The 16,062-nt window shown below is 39.6% G+C and overlaps 1 protein-coding gene across 2 annotated transcripts in view; it reads right to left on the bottom strand.

Moving 5' to 3' along the window:
• Positions 1-16,062, bottom strand: part of LOC128640300 (transient receptor potential cation channel subfamily V member 6-like) — a 114,679-nt gene that overhangs the window by 57,378 nt on the left and 41,239 nt on the right. For both annotated transcript variants that reach the window (XM_053692791.1, XM_053692792.1), the window contains exon 5: positions 2,473-2,571. In XM_053692791.1, coding sequence (XP_053548766.1) covers positions 2,473-2,571 — 99 coding nt within the window. The remainder of the gene's footprint in view (positions 1-2,472; positions 2,572-16,062) is intronic.

The following is a 16,062-nucleotide window of genomic DNA, read 5'->3' as shown; positions in this document are numbered from 1 at the left end:
GACATCTAGGTACGGCCAACATACTGGATCCCGCAAATGCAAGACAGGAGATACACCACATAGCTGGATGCACAAGATATGCCACCCACTATTGGATACACCTTCTTAGTCATAAAAGACAAGAAGGTGTTCTTGTAGTGCTCAATGTGAGTTCACATTTTATGTCTCCTATTCCCGCATCTAAAGGATCCCCTATGGGGACCACTGTTTTTCTTATTATAAATAGAACTGGAGGTGTTTTTCTTTTGTTTCACTACCTTACTGGGTGCCAAAATTGTTTTCAGGTTCAGTGCTTTTTTGAAAACTATGCTAGGTTTATTGTTGATCACATCTCCTATGATGGGGTCTTTCGTTAAAATCTTCCAATGTTTATTAATTATCTGTTTAATTAATCTGTGGTTGCAATTATACTGTATAATAAACATGATTTCTTTAGAGGATATATTCTCATTCTGTCTAGAGTTCTTTTTTGGGATAATGTACTCTTCTCTAGTTTTGCTCTTTGATAGCCTGGTTCAATAATATTTAAGGGATATCTTTTTTCTTTAAATCTTTCTTTTAGAATCATACTTTGTGCTTCATAGTCACAATTCCTGCATACTTGTTTGAATTGTCTATAGGGGATGTTCTTCTTCCATGGGAAGTAATGATAACTTGTAAAGTCTAGATAACTATAACAATCTACCGCCTTGAAATGGGTGGTACTCATCACCTTACCACTATCGAAACGGAGATTAAGGTCCAGAAAAACTATAGACTCTTTATCTATACAGCTAGTAAATTTCAAACCCTTATTATTGCTATTAAGATTGTTTAAAAAAATATTGGCTGATTCAATATCACCCCTCCAGACTAGTATAAGGTCATCAATATATCTGCCATAGAATACCAGGCTGGCCCCATATGCCGAATCATAAATATACTCTTGTTCAAAAGACCCCATATAGAGGTTGGCATAACTTGGGGCAAACCTGGTACCCATGGCAGTACCCTTAGTCTGGAGGAAAAACTTGTTGGTGTAATTTACAACATATCACAATAGTGATTTTTTTCACTAAATTAATGAATACACACCTATTTTATTTCCTTACACATAAAATAAGATAATTTTTTCACAAGAACATTTACTACATGGGATGTTAATGCTATTTAGATTCCAATGCATTTTTCACCATGGCAGGATTACAAGTATAGGTGCACTATTATTAGTTAAAGGAATATGTGCCTTATTTATGTTAGGAAATTATCTACACAAGTTGATATCATGTGTCACTTGGTGCTACACTTCTGTTATTTTTATGTATACTGATATCTATTGTTTATCATCTCACATTGTTTTTATCCATACTGTTCACCTTAAATCAATTTTACACATTGAAAACTGTGTCTTGGATGTTAGAGCTCCACGTTTATGCATTTTAATATAACACCTGTCACACTAACAAGTAATGGTTGCATTTATATTTCTATATGCTGTAGTATAGGTGTTACATCTGTCTAGGGTGTGTAACATAGATCGATCAGGGATTGGTTAAGGGGAGGGTATCATTTTTATTCCCTTATGTTGCAGTATTGATTGGTCAAGGAGAGGATTCAAATAGAGTGAAGAGTTTGTATTTTATTCACAGCCTGAAGAAACGGCACTGTGGCCAAGAAACGCGTTGCTGTTTTAACTATTTGTTTTAATAAACAGATTTTATTTCACCCCCGTTCTACAATCTTTGGGCCAGCCGATTGGTGGATACACTGAGGAAACCATCCGTGACGCTATCGTAGCGATGATCCTTATTGGTGAACGTATTATCACGTGATCGGATGCTGGTTTATGGGAGATAGTCTGCTGGGCGACTGTAGAGGTCTCGGTGTGCACCTTATAGCACTGTGTGTGCCCCCAACTACATGAGTTTGCACTTGTCTTTTCTGAGTGTTCTCCTTGTAAAGACGTTACTATTCTATGATGCGTCTCCTTCCTGTTTTGCAGATTTCTTCTATTGAGTCTATCTTTGGGAGAGCTGCCTGTGGCTGGAGTCTGACCAGCATCTCAATCTTGGGACTATTGTTGTTTTTTTCTGCTTTGTGTTATACATAGGCAATGCGAGCTCACCCTGATTGGTCTCGCAGGACTGGTTATTCGTACAAATGTATTATGACATTTCTGGACAGGACATTGTCCCTTCCTCGTATATCTATAGTAGATAGATATATAGATGATGGATAGAAAGATAGAAAGATGATGGATGGATAGATAGATAGATATATATATATAGATTATAGATAGATAGATATAGATGGATAGATCTGTAAATATACTGTACATTTAATATTAACCACATTTTCCTTGTTTTGTAACATAGTTTAATTATAATGACCTTGGTGTCCTTCAGCATAAACCAAACGTTATAACTTGTTCACAATTGATTTAAGAGTGTGTCTGACAGGGAATGTCAGCTACATATGCAGAGAGGCACTTACCATGTGCATCCCTAGCCTCTGGGTCCGCCCCGTGTTGCAATACCAAACGAACAAGCTCTGCATTCCCCACACAGGCAGCAAAGGAGAGAATGTGTTCTCCTGAGGAGACAAAGTATGTAACAACAAACCAGCTGAGTACGGAATGTGCTGAAACAATGATATCGGACACAAAAGAGAGAATAAATCTCAGATTAGAGAAGAAAACAAGAGTTAATAAAAATCAGAAAAACAGGGAAAAAAACAGAAAAAGAACAAGACAAATGTAAATAAAACACATGCAATATGTCACTTGGGGCCAATCATTTTATTTGACACTTGAGGCAAATAAAGTGACGAATCATTGCTACAAACAGATTAGAATCACAACAGTGCATCAGTTTATTACTGAAAGGATTTGTACAAATTCTGCACTCTCTATCACATATATTTATTACAACAAACGTAGCTACAATCAATTACTAATAAGGAAATAAGCGGATTTACATTACACAACAGTTTGTACCATGTCATTTGTTTTAACATGTGTACAGTGACATTCAAAAAGATCGACCACATGCGCGTGCATGCATTTTGTTACATTGTACATACATACAAACTATGTGTGTATTTTCATGCTTGTTTAAAAAGAAATTCACCAAATAACCATGGCCCATTACTCATGAGTATATGGTGTGTATTGTTACGAAAGCTGTATTCAGTACCTACAAATAAATAATTAAAAAGTTGCAAGACCCTCTGGGCAAGTCAATAAATACTTTATTACATTAAAGGTTTTTTTGTTTGTTTTGTTTATCTAAACAAATGTAGCACATAGAAGACATGAAAAAATAAAAAACATTGTCAATGAAATGGATATGCTTAGACAATAGAAGACATTAGCTGCTTTAAAAAAAAAAAAAATTGTTCAGCTGAATCTTTCATAATGAATATTCTGGGAAATTAGTTTCCCCAAATATCCATTGGCTGCACTATTCAATATTTGTTTAGTTTTAAAACAAATACTGAATATTCATAGAACATTTGTTTTTGTTAACCGAAAAAGTGCAAATGTTTATATTAATGCAGGTATAAAAGTTCATATATGGGCCTTTACTTATCAAGCCGTCAACCGCAAATACGCTGGAATTCCGCAGCGTATTTGCGGCAAGCCTGATTCGCCTTAGTTATCAAAGGCTACAGACTAGCAAAAGTAGAATTTAGTGACGTAACATACAATCCGCTGGACTCAGTCCGACACAGATCAATGCTTACGTCACTACAGATGTTCCGAACACAATCTGACTACTTTTGGCACTATTCTGGCCCAGCGTATCTGGTTTTCAATCCGCCGCCCTGGAGGTGGCGGATGCCATAGGAATCAATGGGAGTCTGACAGCAGCGAAAGCTCATGTTCGTTGCTGCCCGATATCCCATTGATTTCTCTGGGAACATTTACACCTAACACCCTAACATGTACCCTGAGTCTAAACACCCCTAATCTGCCCCCCCCTACACCTCCGCCACCTACATTATATTTATTAACCCCTAAACCGCCGCTCCCGGACCCCGCCGCCACTCTAATAAACTTATTAACCCCTAAACCACTGCTCCCGGACCCCGTTGCAACTAAATAAAGTGTTTAACCCCTAAACCGCTGCTCCCGGAGCCCACCACCACCTACGTTATATTTATTAACCCCTAATCTGCACCCCCTACATCGCCGCCACTATATTAAATGAATTAACCCCTAAACCTAAGTCTAACCCTAACCCTAACATCCCCTAACTTAAATATAATTTAAATAAATCTAAATAAATATTACTATCATTAACTAAATTATTCCTATTTAAAACTAAATACTTACCTATAAAATAAACCCTAAGCTAGCTACAATATAACTAATAGTTACATTGTAGCTATTTTAGGATTTATTTTTATTTTACAGGCAAGTTTGTATTTATTTTAACTAGGTAGAATAGTTATTAAATAGTTATTAACTATTTAATAACTACCTAGTTAAAATAAATACAAAAGTACCTGTAAAATAAAACCTAACCTAAGTTACAATTACACCTAACACTACACTACAATTAAATAAATTAAATTAATTAACTACAATTACCTACAATTAAATACAATTAAATAAAATTAACTAAAATACAAAAAAACCCCACTAAATTACAGAAAATAAAAAATAATTACAAGAATTTTAAACTAATTACATCTAATCTAAGCCCCCTAATAAAATAAAAAAGCCCCCCAAAATAATAAAAAGCCCTACCCTATACTAAATTACAAATAGCCCTTAAAAGGGCTTTATGCGGGGCATTGCCCCAAAGTAATCAGCTCTTTTACCTGTAAAAAAAGAAATACAACCCCCCCCAACATTAAAACCCACCACCCACACACCGAACCCTACTCTAAAACCCACCCAAACCCCACTTAAAAAAACCTAACACTAACCCCCTGAAGACCACCCTACCTTGAGCCGTCTTCACCCAGCCAGGCCTCAATGAATCCGGGCGAAGTGGTCCTCCAGATGGTCAGAAGTCTTCATCCAATCCAGCCAGAAGAGGTCCTCCAGACGAGCAAATGTTTTCATCCAGGCACCACCCACACACTCAACCCTACTCTAAAACCCACCCAAACAAACCTAACACTAACCCCCTGAAGATCACCCTACCTTGAGCCGTCTTCACCCAACCTGGCCTAAGTCCTCAACGAAGCCGGCGAAGTGGTCCTCCAGACAGGCAGAAGTCTTCATCCAATCCGGGCAGAAGAGGTCCTCCAGACGGGCAGAAGGCGGCATCTTCTATCTTCAACCACCCGGCGAGGAGCGGCTCCATCTTGAAGACATCCGACACGGAGCATCCATCCAGACCGACGACTAACGACGAATGACGGTTCCTTTAAATGACGTCATCCAAGATGGTGTCCCTTGAATTCTGATTGGCTGATAGAATTCTATCAGCCAATCGGAATTAAGGTAGGAAAAATCCTAGTTAAAATAAATACAAACTTGCCTGTAAAATAAAATTAAATCCTAAAATAGCTACAATGTATCTATTAGTTATATTGTAGCTATCTTAGGGTTTATTTTATAGGTAAGTATTTAGTTTTAAATAGGAATAATTTAGTTAATGATAGTAATATTTATTTATATTTTTTTAAATTATATTTAAGTTAGGGGGGTATTAGGGTTAGACTTAGGTTTAGGGGTTAATACATTTAATATAGTGGCGGCGGTGTAGTGGGGGCAGATTAGGGGTTAATAAATGTAATGTAGGTGGCGGTGGGCTCCAGGAGTGGCGGTTTAGGGGTTAAACATTTTATTTAGTTAATAACTTTATGTAGGTGGCGGTGGTATGGGGGCGGCAGATTAGGGGTTAATATGTATAATGTAGGTGGCGGTAGGCTCCGGGAGCGGCAGTTTAGGGGTTAATAACTTTATTTAGTTGCGGGGGGCTCCGGGAGCGGCGGTATAGGGGGTAAAACAGTTTAGTATAGTGTGGGTGCTTAGTGACAGGGTATCAATAAAGCTGTAAAAAAGCCAAAGAGCAGCGAGATTGATGACTGCTAGTTATCAACAGTCCGCTGCTCATCGCTCCGTACTTGGTGCACAGCTTTTTGACAGCTTTTTTGATAATTTTGGAGAACGTATTCAGGTCCGCGGCAGCGATGATAGGCTAACTTAGGCGAGCGTATTGGGGCAGTCGAATGCAGGTAAGTTGACAGCTTTATAAGTATGGGCCATAATATTAACACTTTCTGAGGCTCCAGCTTCCACTTATCATCTACAAAGTGAACAGTATAAATGGGAGGGAAAATTTGATAAACTTTGAAATTTGCCAGAAACTGATCATTTTACATTTTAAGTAAGTGCTATTGTATTCCATATTTGTTAATTATTCAGTTCTCTTAAATTTAGAGGCCCTTTAATTCTGTTCTATTGTGTCTTTCCTGTAATAGAGTTTCATTTAGAGAAATGTCTCTCCTATGGGTACACCAGCTGCTTTTAGTCTGTAGAACTTTAATCTTTAGTTAGTAGTTAGTAGTCTGAGTATTGTGTGTGATTCTACTTGACTGATAAATCCCCCCAAAAACCATGTTAAAATTTACAGAATCTGTTGGTGCTCTACAAATAACTGATATTATTATTATTATTATTAATAATAATAATACCCCCTTATTAAAATGTTGTTTTTTTCCTCACCAAAGTCCTAGCAGATGGTATAGACACAGCACCTGTTTCATTCAGAATTAGCAGAGTGTACTCCTGTGCCCTGCTTCAGAGTGTACTTCTGTGCCCTGCTTCAGAGTGTACTCCTGTGCCCTGCTTCAGAGTGTACTGCTGTGCCCTGCTTCAGAGTGTACTCCTGTGCCCTGCTTCAAAGTGTACTCCGGTGTCCTGTACTGTACCCTACTTCAGAGTGTTTTCCTGTGCCCTCTTCTGTGCCCTGCTTCAGAGTGTGCTCCTTTGCCCTCTTCTGTGCCCTGCTTTAGAGTGTGCTCCAGTGTCCTGTACTGTGCCCTGCTTCAGAGTGTGCTCCTTTGCCCTGTACTGTGACCTGCTTCAGACTGTGCTCCTGCACCCTGTACTGTGCCCTGCTACAGAGTGTGCCCCTGCACCCTGTACTGTGCCCTGCTTTAGAGTGTGCTCCTGCACCCTGTACTGTGCCCTGCTTCAGTGTGCTCATGTGCCCTGTACTGTGCACTGCTTCAGAGTATGCCCCTGTTCCCTGTACTGTGCCCTGCTTCAGACTGTGCTCTTGCACCCTGTACTATACCCTGCTTCAGAGTTTGCTCCTGCACCCTGTATTGTGCCCTCCTTCAGAGTGTGCTCCTGTGCCCTGTACTGTGCCCTGCTTCCTAGTGTGCTCCTGCACCCTGTACTGTGTCCTGCTCCAGAGTGTGCTCCTGCACCCTGTACTGTGCCTTGCTTCCTAGTGTGCTCCTGCACCCTGTACTGTGCCCTGCTTCCTAGTGTTCTCCTGTACTGTGCCTTGCTTCCTAGTGTGCTCCTGCACCCTGTACTGTGCCCTGCTTCCTAGTGTGCTCCTGCACCCTGTACCGTGTCCTGCTCCAGAGTGTGCTCCTGCACCCTGTACTGTGCCTTGCTTCCTAGTGTGCTCCTGTGTCCTGTACTGTGCCCTGCTTCCTAGTGTGCTCCTGCACCCTGTACTGTGTCCTGCTCCAGATTGTGCTCCTGCACCCTGTACTGTGCCTTGCTTCCTAGTTTGCTCCTGCACCCTGTACTGTGCCCTGCTTCCTAGTGTGCTCCTGCACCCTGTACTGTGTCCTGCTCCAGAGTGTGCTCCTGCACCCTGTACTGTGCCTTGCTTCCTAGTGTGCTCCTGCACCCTGTACTGTGCCCTGCTTCCTAGTGTGCTCCTGCACCCTGTACTGTGTCCTGCTCCAGAGTGTGCTCCTGCACCCTGTACTGTGCCTTGCTTCCTAGTGTGCTCCTGCACCCTGTACTGTGCCCTGCTTCCTAGTGTTCTCCTGTACTGTGCCTTGCTTCCTAGTGTGCTCCTGCACCCTGTACTGTGCCCTGCTTCCTAGTGTGCTCCTGCACCCTGTACTGTGTCCTGCTCCAGAGTGTGCTCCTGCACCCTGTACTGTGCCTTGCTTCCTAGTGTGCTCCTGCACCCTGTACTGTGCCCTGCTTCCTAGTGTTCTCCTGTACTGTGCCTTGCTTCCTAGTGTGCTCCTGCACCCTGTACTGTGCCCTGCTTCCTAGTGTGCTCCTGCACCCTGTACTGTGTCCTGCTCCAGAGTGTGCTCCTGCACCCTGTACTGTGCCTTGCTTCCTAGTGTGCTCCTGTGTCCTGTACTGTGCCCTGCTTCCTAGTGTGCTCCTGCACCCTGTACTGTGTCCTGCTCCAGATTGTGCTCCTGCACCCTGTACTGTGCCTTGCTTCCTAGTGTGCTCCTGCACCCTGTACTGTGCCCTGCTTCCTAGTGTGCTCCTGCACCCTGTACTGTGTCCTGCTCCAGAGTGTGCTCCTGCACCCTGTACTGTGCCTTGCTTCCTAGTGTGCTCCTGCACCCTGTACTGTGCCCTGCTTCCTAGTGTGCTCCTGCACCCTGTACTGTGTCCTGCTCCAGAGTGTGCTCCTGCACCCTGTACTGTGCCTTGCTTCCTAGTGTGCTCCTGCACCCTGTACTGTGCCCTGCTTCCTAGTGTTCTCCTGTACTGTGCCTTGCTTCCTAGTGTGCTCCTGCACCCTGTACTGTGCCCTGCTTCCTAGTGTGCTCCTGCACCCTGTACTGTGTCCTGCTCCAGAGTGTGCTCCTGCACCCTGTACTGTGCCTTGCTTCCTAGTGTGCTCCTGTGTCCTGCTTCAGAGTGTGTTCCTGTGGCCTGTACTTTGCCCTGTATTGAACATACACACATACATGTACACACTGTATGTAACAGAAAATATTATTTTTTTATTATTATCACAGAAATAACTTAAAAACAAGTTAATATTAATAACAAATTTATTATCTTTTCCCTGTGTATAGTATTTATATAATATCACAATGCTTGTATTTCTAGCGATTTCTGGAAGAATGTCGTGTTTGCATTGTTCTTTGAGGTTCTTGCCCTGGGCTATAACAAGCCTGACATTGTCTGATCTGTTTTACTGAACTCTGAATACTTTGAGGTAAATGCTGTGTACTAGAAATGACTGTTACCTGTCACACTGACAGCTTCTCAACTCGTTTATCCAGTTTTAGGGTAAGGTGACTGCACAGTATTGTTTTTCATTGTTATTCAGACTAAAAACATGTCAACAGGTTTACACACTATACTCATATTTATTGTAAATATTATATGTTTATTTTATTAATTGATCTGTAATTATAAACATTTGATTTTGTGTAGTAATTAGTGACATACTCATACTTTGATAAGAATGAAATTCAGTTATAGTTCAGACGGTGCATGTAATAACTAATCACTGATTTTTTAATGCCAGGAACCAGCAGAGTATTATATTGTGTGGTTAATATTTGGAACCATACTGCTCTTGTTGGAATAATATAGTATTTCTCCTGTGAAGTTTTCCTATTTTATATTTCTTATTATTAATTACAACCTTAGCTTCCATTAGAATGAATCTGTAACCGAGTTCAGGATTTCCCTAGATATTTAGATATATGTCCCAGTGTCATTAGAGATGAAATTTGCAAAAAATAAAGTCCCGACATATCCCAAGTGTTATGATATCATGGGCTCCATTTGCCAATCAATGATTGCTGCCCGTAGTTACAGCCTTGCCGGAAAATATAGTTAAGTAGTAGCTCTTTAATCTGTCTGGCACTTAAAAGGTTGCGGATTGAAAACATCCTGATCCAATTGGGTTGATCGACAGCTCCTGCTAGCGGTTGATTGGCCACCAGCAAGCAGGGGGCAACATTGTACAAACATTGCTGGTGAAATGCTTGTGCAATGTTAAATGATGACCGCTTCTGCAGTCCGCTTACAGTGAAGTCTGGTGGACAGGATTCGCTGTGGTCTCGTTAGTGTCAAGCACACACAGAATAATAAAGAGAGATATGAGGTGATACATTAGAGAAATTGGTTATTATGGTTTGTACGTATCCCTGAAAGATGTCATTTAGGGAACTCTTGAAGTTGAGTTTGAGATAAATCTTAGAAAGAGCGTCAGTGAGTTTCACACAACAGGTACCGTTCTAGAAGTTGTTTAGATAGGAATACAAAAGAGAAATCAAGGAAAGTGTGACAGGACACTGTTCATTAAGTATGTATCACAGTAAATATAGGGACAAGGATTAACAATTGCTATCCAGATACTTTTTGCACCCCCCTATGAGGAACCATAAACACACTGGTGAGGTGAAACAGTAGTGAACATCACGGGACTTATAATTTCCAAAAGCTGGTGTAGGAATAGGAATATAACATATAATGAGAGAGGAAGAGAAAAATAAGTTCTGGGTAGTGTAAAGGGGTTGATGGAAGAGAAGTTGCAGACACTGAATAGGGCATTTTATCCAAAATCTAATTTTCAAATCTTCTAAGCAAGCAAATAAGACAATGAGGCCGAATTATCAAATGTCTGTCGGACCTGATCCGACAGTGTAGATCAGGTCCGACAGACATCGCTGAATGTGGAGAGCAATACTCTCTCCGCATTTAACATTGCACCAGCTGCTCTTGTGAGCTGCTGGCGCAACGCCACCCCCTGCAGACTCGCGGCCAATGGGCCAGCAGGGGGTGTCAATCAACCCGATCGTACTCGATCGGGTTGAATTGTTGCGATTCCTGTCCACCTGCTCAGAGCAGGCGGACAGGGTTATGGAACAGCGGTCTTTGTGAGCAGGTGGACACACATCGCCGAAAGTCAACCTGATCGAGTAAGAGCGGGTTGATTGACACCTCACTGATGGCGGCCGATTGGCCGGGAAATTTGCAGGGGGAGGCGTTGCACAAGCAGCTCGCAAGAGCAGCTGGTGCAATGCTGAATACGGAGAGCGTATTGCTCTCTGCATTCAGCGAGGTCTGGCAGACCTGATCTGCACTGTCGGATCAGGTCCGCCAGACCTTTGATAAATACCCCCTCAGTCTGATGTGAAAATTACTCAAATGTTGACCCATCTTGTAATCAACCCAAAACAAACTACATTTTTCATCCTCAGTGAATTTCTAAGCATCATTTTCAGCTCTATTTAATATCTTTTTTGTTGCTTTAAGGAATTACTTACAGCCCAATTATCTAAAATTAACTAGAATTAAAGGGATATTACACAGTAAATACATGCTACACATAATGATGCATTCAATGCAAAGACTATCTTTAAAATAATGCTGTATTTTTACCATTATATTATTTGTTTAAATGTCTAGATTCTACAAAGTAATTGCAGCTGCCATGTTTGAACTAGTTATTTATTTAACTCTGTCTTCTGTGGTGAATAATTAGGAATATATAAACCGGGCAATAAAGTAGTTGTTTAAACAAGGCCGTGTGTAATCCCACAAATACTTGTTTCTATTAGTCTGTTGTATTGCCTGTATTATATCTGTTCCTAATTGTTCGCAGCGTGACAGAGAATTAAAGTTAAAACTTAAAGGGACATAATACTCATATGCTAAATCACTTAAAACTGATGCAGTATAACTGTTAAAAGCTGACAGGAAAATATCACATGAGCATCTCTATGTACCTCATAATTTCCTCAGCTCACCAGATTAAGTGCTGTGTAAAAAGTTATATTTCAGCTGCTCTCCAGCTGCAGGTAAAAAAAAAAAAAATAGGAAGAAATGAATTGCAACCAATCAGCATCAACAGTTCTGAGGTCATGATCTCTTTTACTGTGATCTTATTAGATTTAATTTAAACTCTCATAAGATTTCATAGTAAACTTCCTTAAACTGAATAGGGAAATAACAAGAGTGTGCGTGAGGCTCACTCCATTGCCGCCCCCAGGACAGACATACTGATTTGCTGCTTAAAGTCCTTTACAATGGGGTGTGGGACATTTTAAGGTAAAATATCTTTACTTTGTTACATAGAGATGTTCAGGTGATATTTTCTAGTCAGCTATTTACAGCTATGCTGTATCACTTTCAAGTGTTTCAACATTTGGGTTTCATGGCCCTTTAAGTTCAGACGGTGGCATCCACAATTTTCAGAGTTAAATGACAGGAAAGGGGGATAAAATAAATAATGAAAGTATATTACATTTTTTTTAAACTACACATAATTAAACATTTTATATTACAAGCTCATACTGTTTAATATCCCTTTAAAGGACCACTCAATGGAGTAGAATTGCATAATTAACACATGCATAATAAAAAGACTACAGTGAATTTCAAAAAAGCAGTAGATGTGATAGACATTAGCCAATCACAGACTAGTATACCCTGTGAGCTTGTGCACATGCTCAGTAGGATCTGGTATCTCAGAAAGTGTGAATATAAAAGACTGTGAAAAAATTGACAATGGAAGTAAATTGTAACGTGTATTAAAACTGCTGCTCTATCTGAATCCTAAAACTTTATTTTGACTTGAGTGTCCCTTGAAGTGCAGGGACAGACCACTCAATCCTCTAAAAAAAGGACTGAACTGGAAAGTCCTATTGCATGCTGAGCTGCCCTCATAGGAAGTAATGAAGCTCAATAGAGAATCTTGCACAGAGAGAAAATATGACAAGGAACACTTGGCACTGATAGTACAAATCAAATTTTGCTGTTTCCAGTTTACTTTAACTTGCATTTGCTTCTAGTTCCACATACGTGTACATTTTCTGTAGGCTTATTAACATATTGCGTATTTTAAGACAAACTCACCAGCATACATTTGGTGAATCAGTGAAGTCTACCGGCGTAAGATGCTTAGAGAATTTGATGAAAGCTGTGCAAGAACACACCCAAGGAACACCCCATTCCAGCGGGCTTGCAAATAATGCCAGACTTATTTTACAATAAAAAAATACAAAATATGATTTTGTTTTTATTCTTCAAATATGAATTTTAAATTGTAATATCCAATTATGCTTTTTACTTTGTATTCTGAGATTCCAATTTTTGTTTGTATTTTGAAATCATGATTTTTACTTTGCATTTTAAAATGATGATTTTTACTACTTTCTATACAATTGTTAAAGCACTTATTTTATTAAAGGGACAGTTCACCCAAAAATGTTCTCCCCTTTAAATTATTCCCAATTATCCTTTTTACCTGGTAGAGTGTATTAATATGGTTACAAGTAGCTCCTTTACTCCTATTTCAACCTTTGAAATAGCTGATTTATCCTGTGGTATCGCCACCTACACTGAACAAATTAATACTGGAGTACAGTATAGGCTATTGAATAGCCTAAGTATACACAGCCAGCAGAAGAAGTTACACTCTCAGTGGGATACAGGATAGTTAAGTAATAAAATGATCATTTTCCATTGTTCTCTCTGTATTGAGCTTTGGTGTTCTAGACAAATATAAGATAAGGAGGCAAGTCTGTTTACACAAAGTTATAACATAATGAGATCTGATATCACCTTTAAGTTCAACCCATTGTAATAGGCTGTGGTTTCAAAGCACAAAAATCAGCTACTTCATATACACAAATAAGCATGAAAATGCAATTTCTCAAATATTTTATACCCTGCAGTTGGTATAACAAGTCATTTAAAATACATTAATGGAAAAACAATTTTACAGTGTACTGTCCCTTTAAGCACAATACTTTTATGCAGGTCTTTCTTTCCCAAATGTAGCTGATTCCCATTAGCACGATGCACAGCGAACAAGGTAGAATCTGCCTTTAGAGAATACCATGAAGGACCCTATAATGCTAGCAAATATTTTTACTTTCACTTGAGCAGAGAACTATTCTAAAAAACAATGATTTTGCCAATCACTCCTTAACCTGCTAACCTACAGTTTATGGATCATGATCCTTATTCTAGTATTGCTTTTTTTGTGAAGAAGTTTTAGGAAATACTCAAAGGGACAGTCTACAATAGAATTTGTATTGCTTTAAAAGATAGATAATCCTTTTATTACCCATTCACCAGTTTTGCACAACCAACATGGTTATATTAAAACACTATTTACCTCTGTGATTGCCTTGTATCTAAGGATCTTCTGACAGCCCACTGCTCACATGACTTTTTATCTATTATCTATTGACTTGCATTTAGTACTGTGTTGTGCTAAATCTTAAATAACTCCTCGGGCGTGTGCACAATGTTATCTATATGGCCCACATGAACCTGTTGTGAAAAGCAAATAAAAAAGCATGTGATAAGAGGCTGTCTGTAGTGGCTTAGATGCAGGCAGAAATTTAGAGGTTTTAAGATTATAAAGAAAATTAATATAGCAATGTTGGTTGTGCAAAGCTGGGGAATGGGTAGTAAAGGCGTTATCTAACTTTTTAAACAATGACAATTTTAGTGAAGTCTGTCCCTTTAAGTATACTCTCCCAGTCCCTTCTCCAGGCCCAGGTCTGTAATTGGGCCAGATGGCACTTGACTGGGGCAGCACATAGAAAGAGCACATTCTGGACAATAGTGTTTTTAAGAGTAATTAATCTTAGAGGGTGCCCATCTGCATGTTCTCATGTGAAATTTCAATCAGTTGAAATATAATCTTTGAAACAATTGACTCTGGTTAAGTTTGGGCTTTAGTGGGTGGAGAGTTGGAGACAGGCAGGACAATGGCCTCTATTTATCAAGCTGTCTACTTACCTGCATTCGACGGCCCCAATACGATCGCCTAAATTCGCCTAACATCGCTGCCGCGGACCTGAATACGTTCTCTAAAATTATCAAGAAAGCTGTCAAAAAGCAGCGCACCAAGTACGGGGCGATGAGCAGCGGACTGTTGTTAACTAACAGTCATCGATCTCACTGCTCTTCCGCTTTTTCCAGCTTTATTGATAAACTGTCACTAAGCACCCACACTATACTATACTGTTTACCCCCTATACCGCTGCCCCCGGAGCCCCCCGCAACTAAATAAAGCTATTAACCCCTAAACCGCCACTCCTGAAGCCCACCGCCACTCTAATAAACTTATTAACCCCTATTCCTCCGCTCCCGGACACCGCCGCACCTACATAAAATGTTTAACCCCTAAACCGCTGCTCCCGGAGCCCACCGGCACCTACATTATATTTATTAACCTCTATCCTGCCCCCCCTACACAGCCACAACCTACATTAAATTTATTAACCTCTAATCTGCCCCCCCTATACCGCCGCCACTATATTAAATTAATTAACCCCTAAATCTAAGTCTTACCCTAACCCCCCCAACTTAAATATAATTTAAACACATCTAAATAAAATTACTATTATTAACTAAATTATTCCTATTTAAAACTAAATACCTATAAAATAAACCCTAAGATAGCTACAATATAACTAATAGTTACATTGTAGCTAGCTTAGGGTTTAGTTGTATTTTACAGGCAAGTTTGTATTTATTTTAACTAGGTAGAATAGTTAGTAAATAGTTATTAACTATTTAATAAATCCCTAGCTAAAATAAATACAAAATTACCTGTAAAATAAATCCTAACCTAAGTTACAATTATACCTAACACTATACTATAATTAAATAAATTAAATAAATTAAATACAATTACTTACAATTAAATAAAATTAACTAAAGTACAAAAAAAACACTAAATTACAGAAAATATTTTTTTTTTAGGTGTAATTAGGTTAAAATAATTTTAAACTAATTACATCTAATCTAAGCCCCCTAATAAAATAAAAAATCCCCCCAAAATAATAAAATTCCCTACCCTATACTAAATTACAAATAGCCCTTAAAAGGGCCTTTTGCGGGGCATTGCCCCAAAGTAATCAGCTATTTTACCTGAAAAAAAAAGAAATACAACCCTCCCAACATTAAAACCAACCACCCACACACCAAACCCTACTCTAAAACCCACCCAAACCCCACTTAAAAAAAACCTTACACTAACCCCCTGAAGATCAACCTACCTTGAGCCGTCTTTACCCAGCCAGGCCTCAACGAATCCAGGCGAAGTGGTCCTCCAGATAGGCAGAAGTCTTCATCCAATCCAGCCAGAAGAGGTCTTCCAGACGAGCAAATGTTTTCATCCAGGCAGCATCTTCTAT

The sequence above is a fragment of the Bombina bombina genome, chromosome 9 (genome assembly GCF_027579735.1).
Source record: "Bombina bombina isolate aBomBom1 chromosome 9, aBomBom1.pri, whole genome shotgun sequence".
NCBI lineage: Eukaryota > Metazoa > Chordata > Amphibia > Anura > Bombinatoridae > Bombina > Bombina bombina.
The sequence above is the reverse complement of the archived record's forward strand: the minus strand, read 5'-3'. Positions and strand labels throughout refer to the sequence as shown.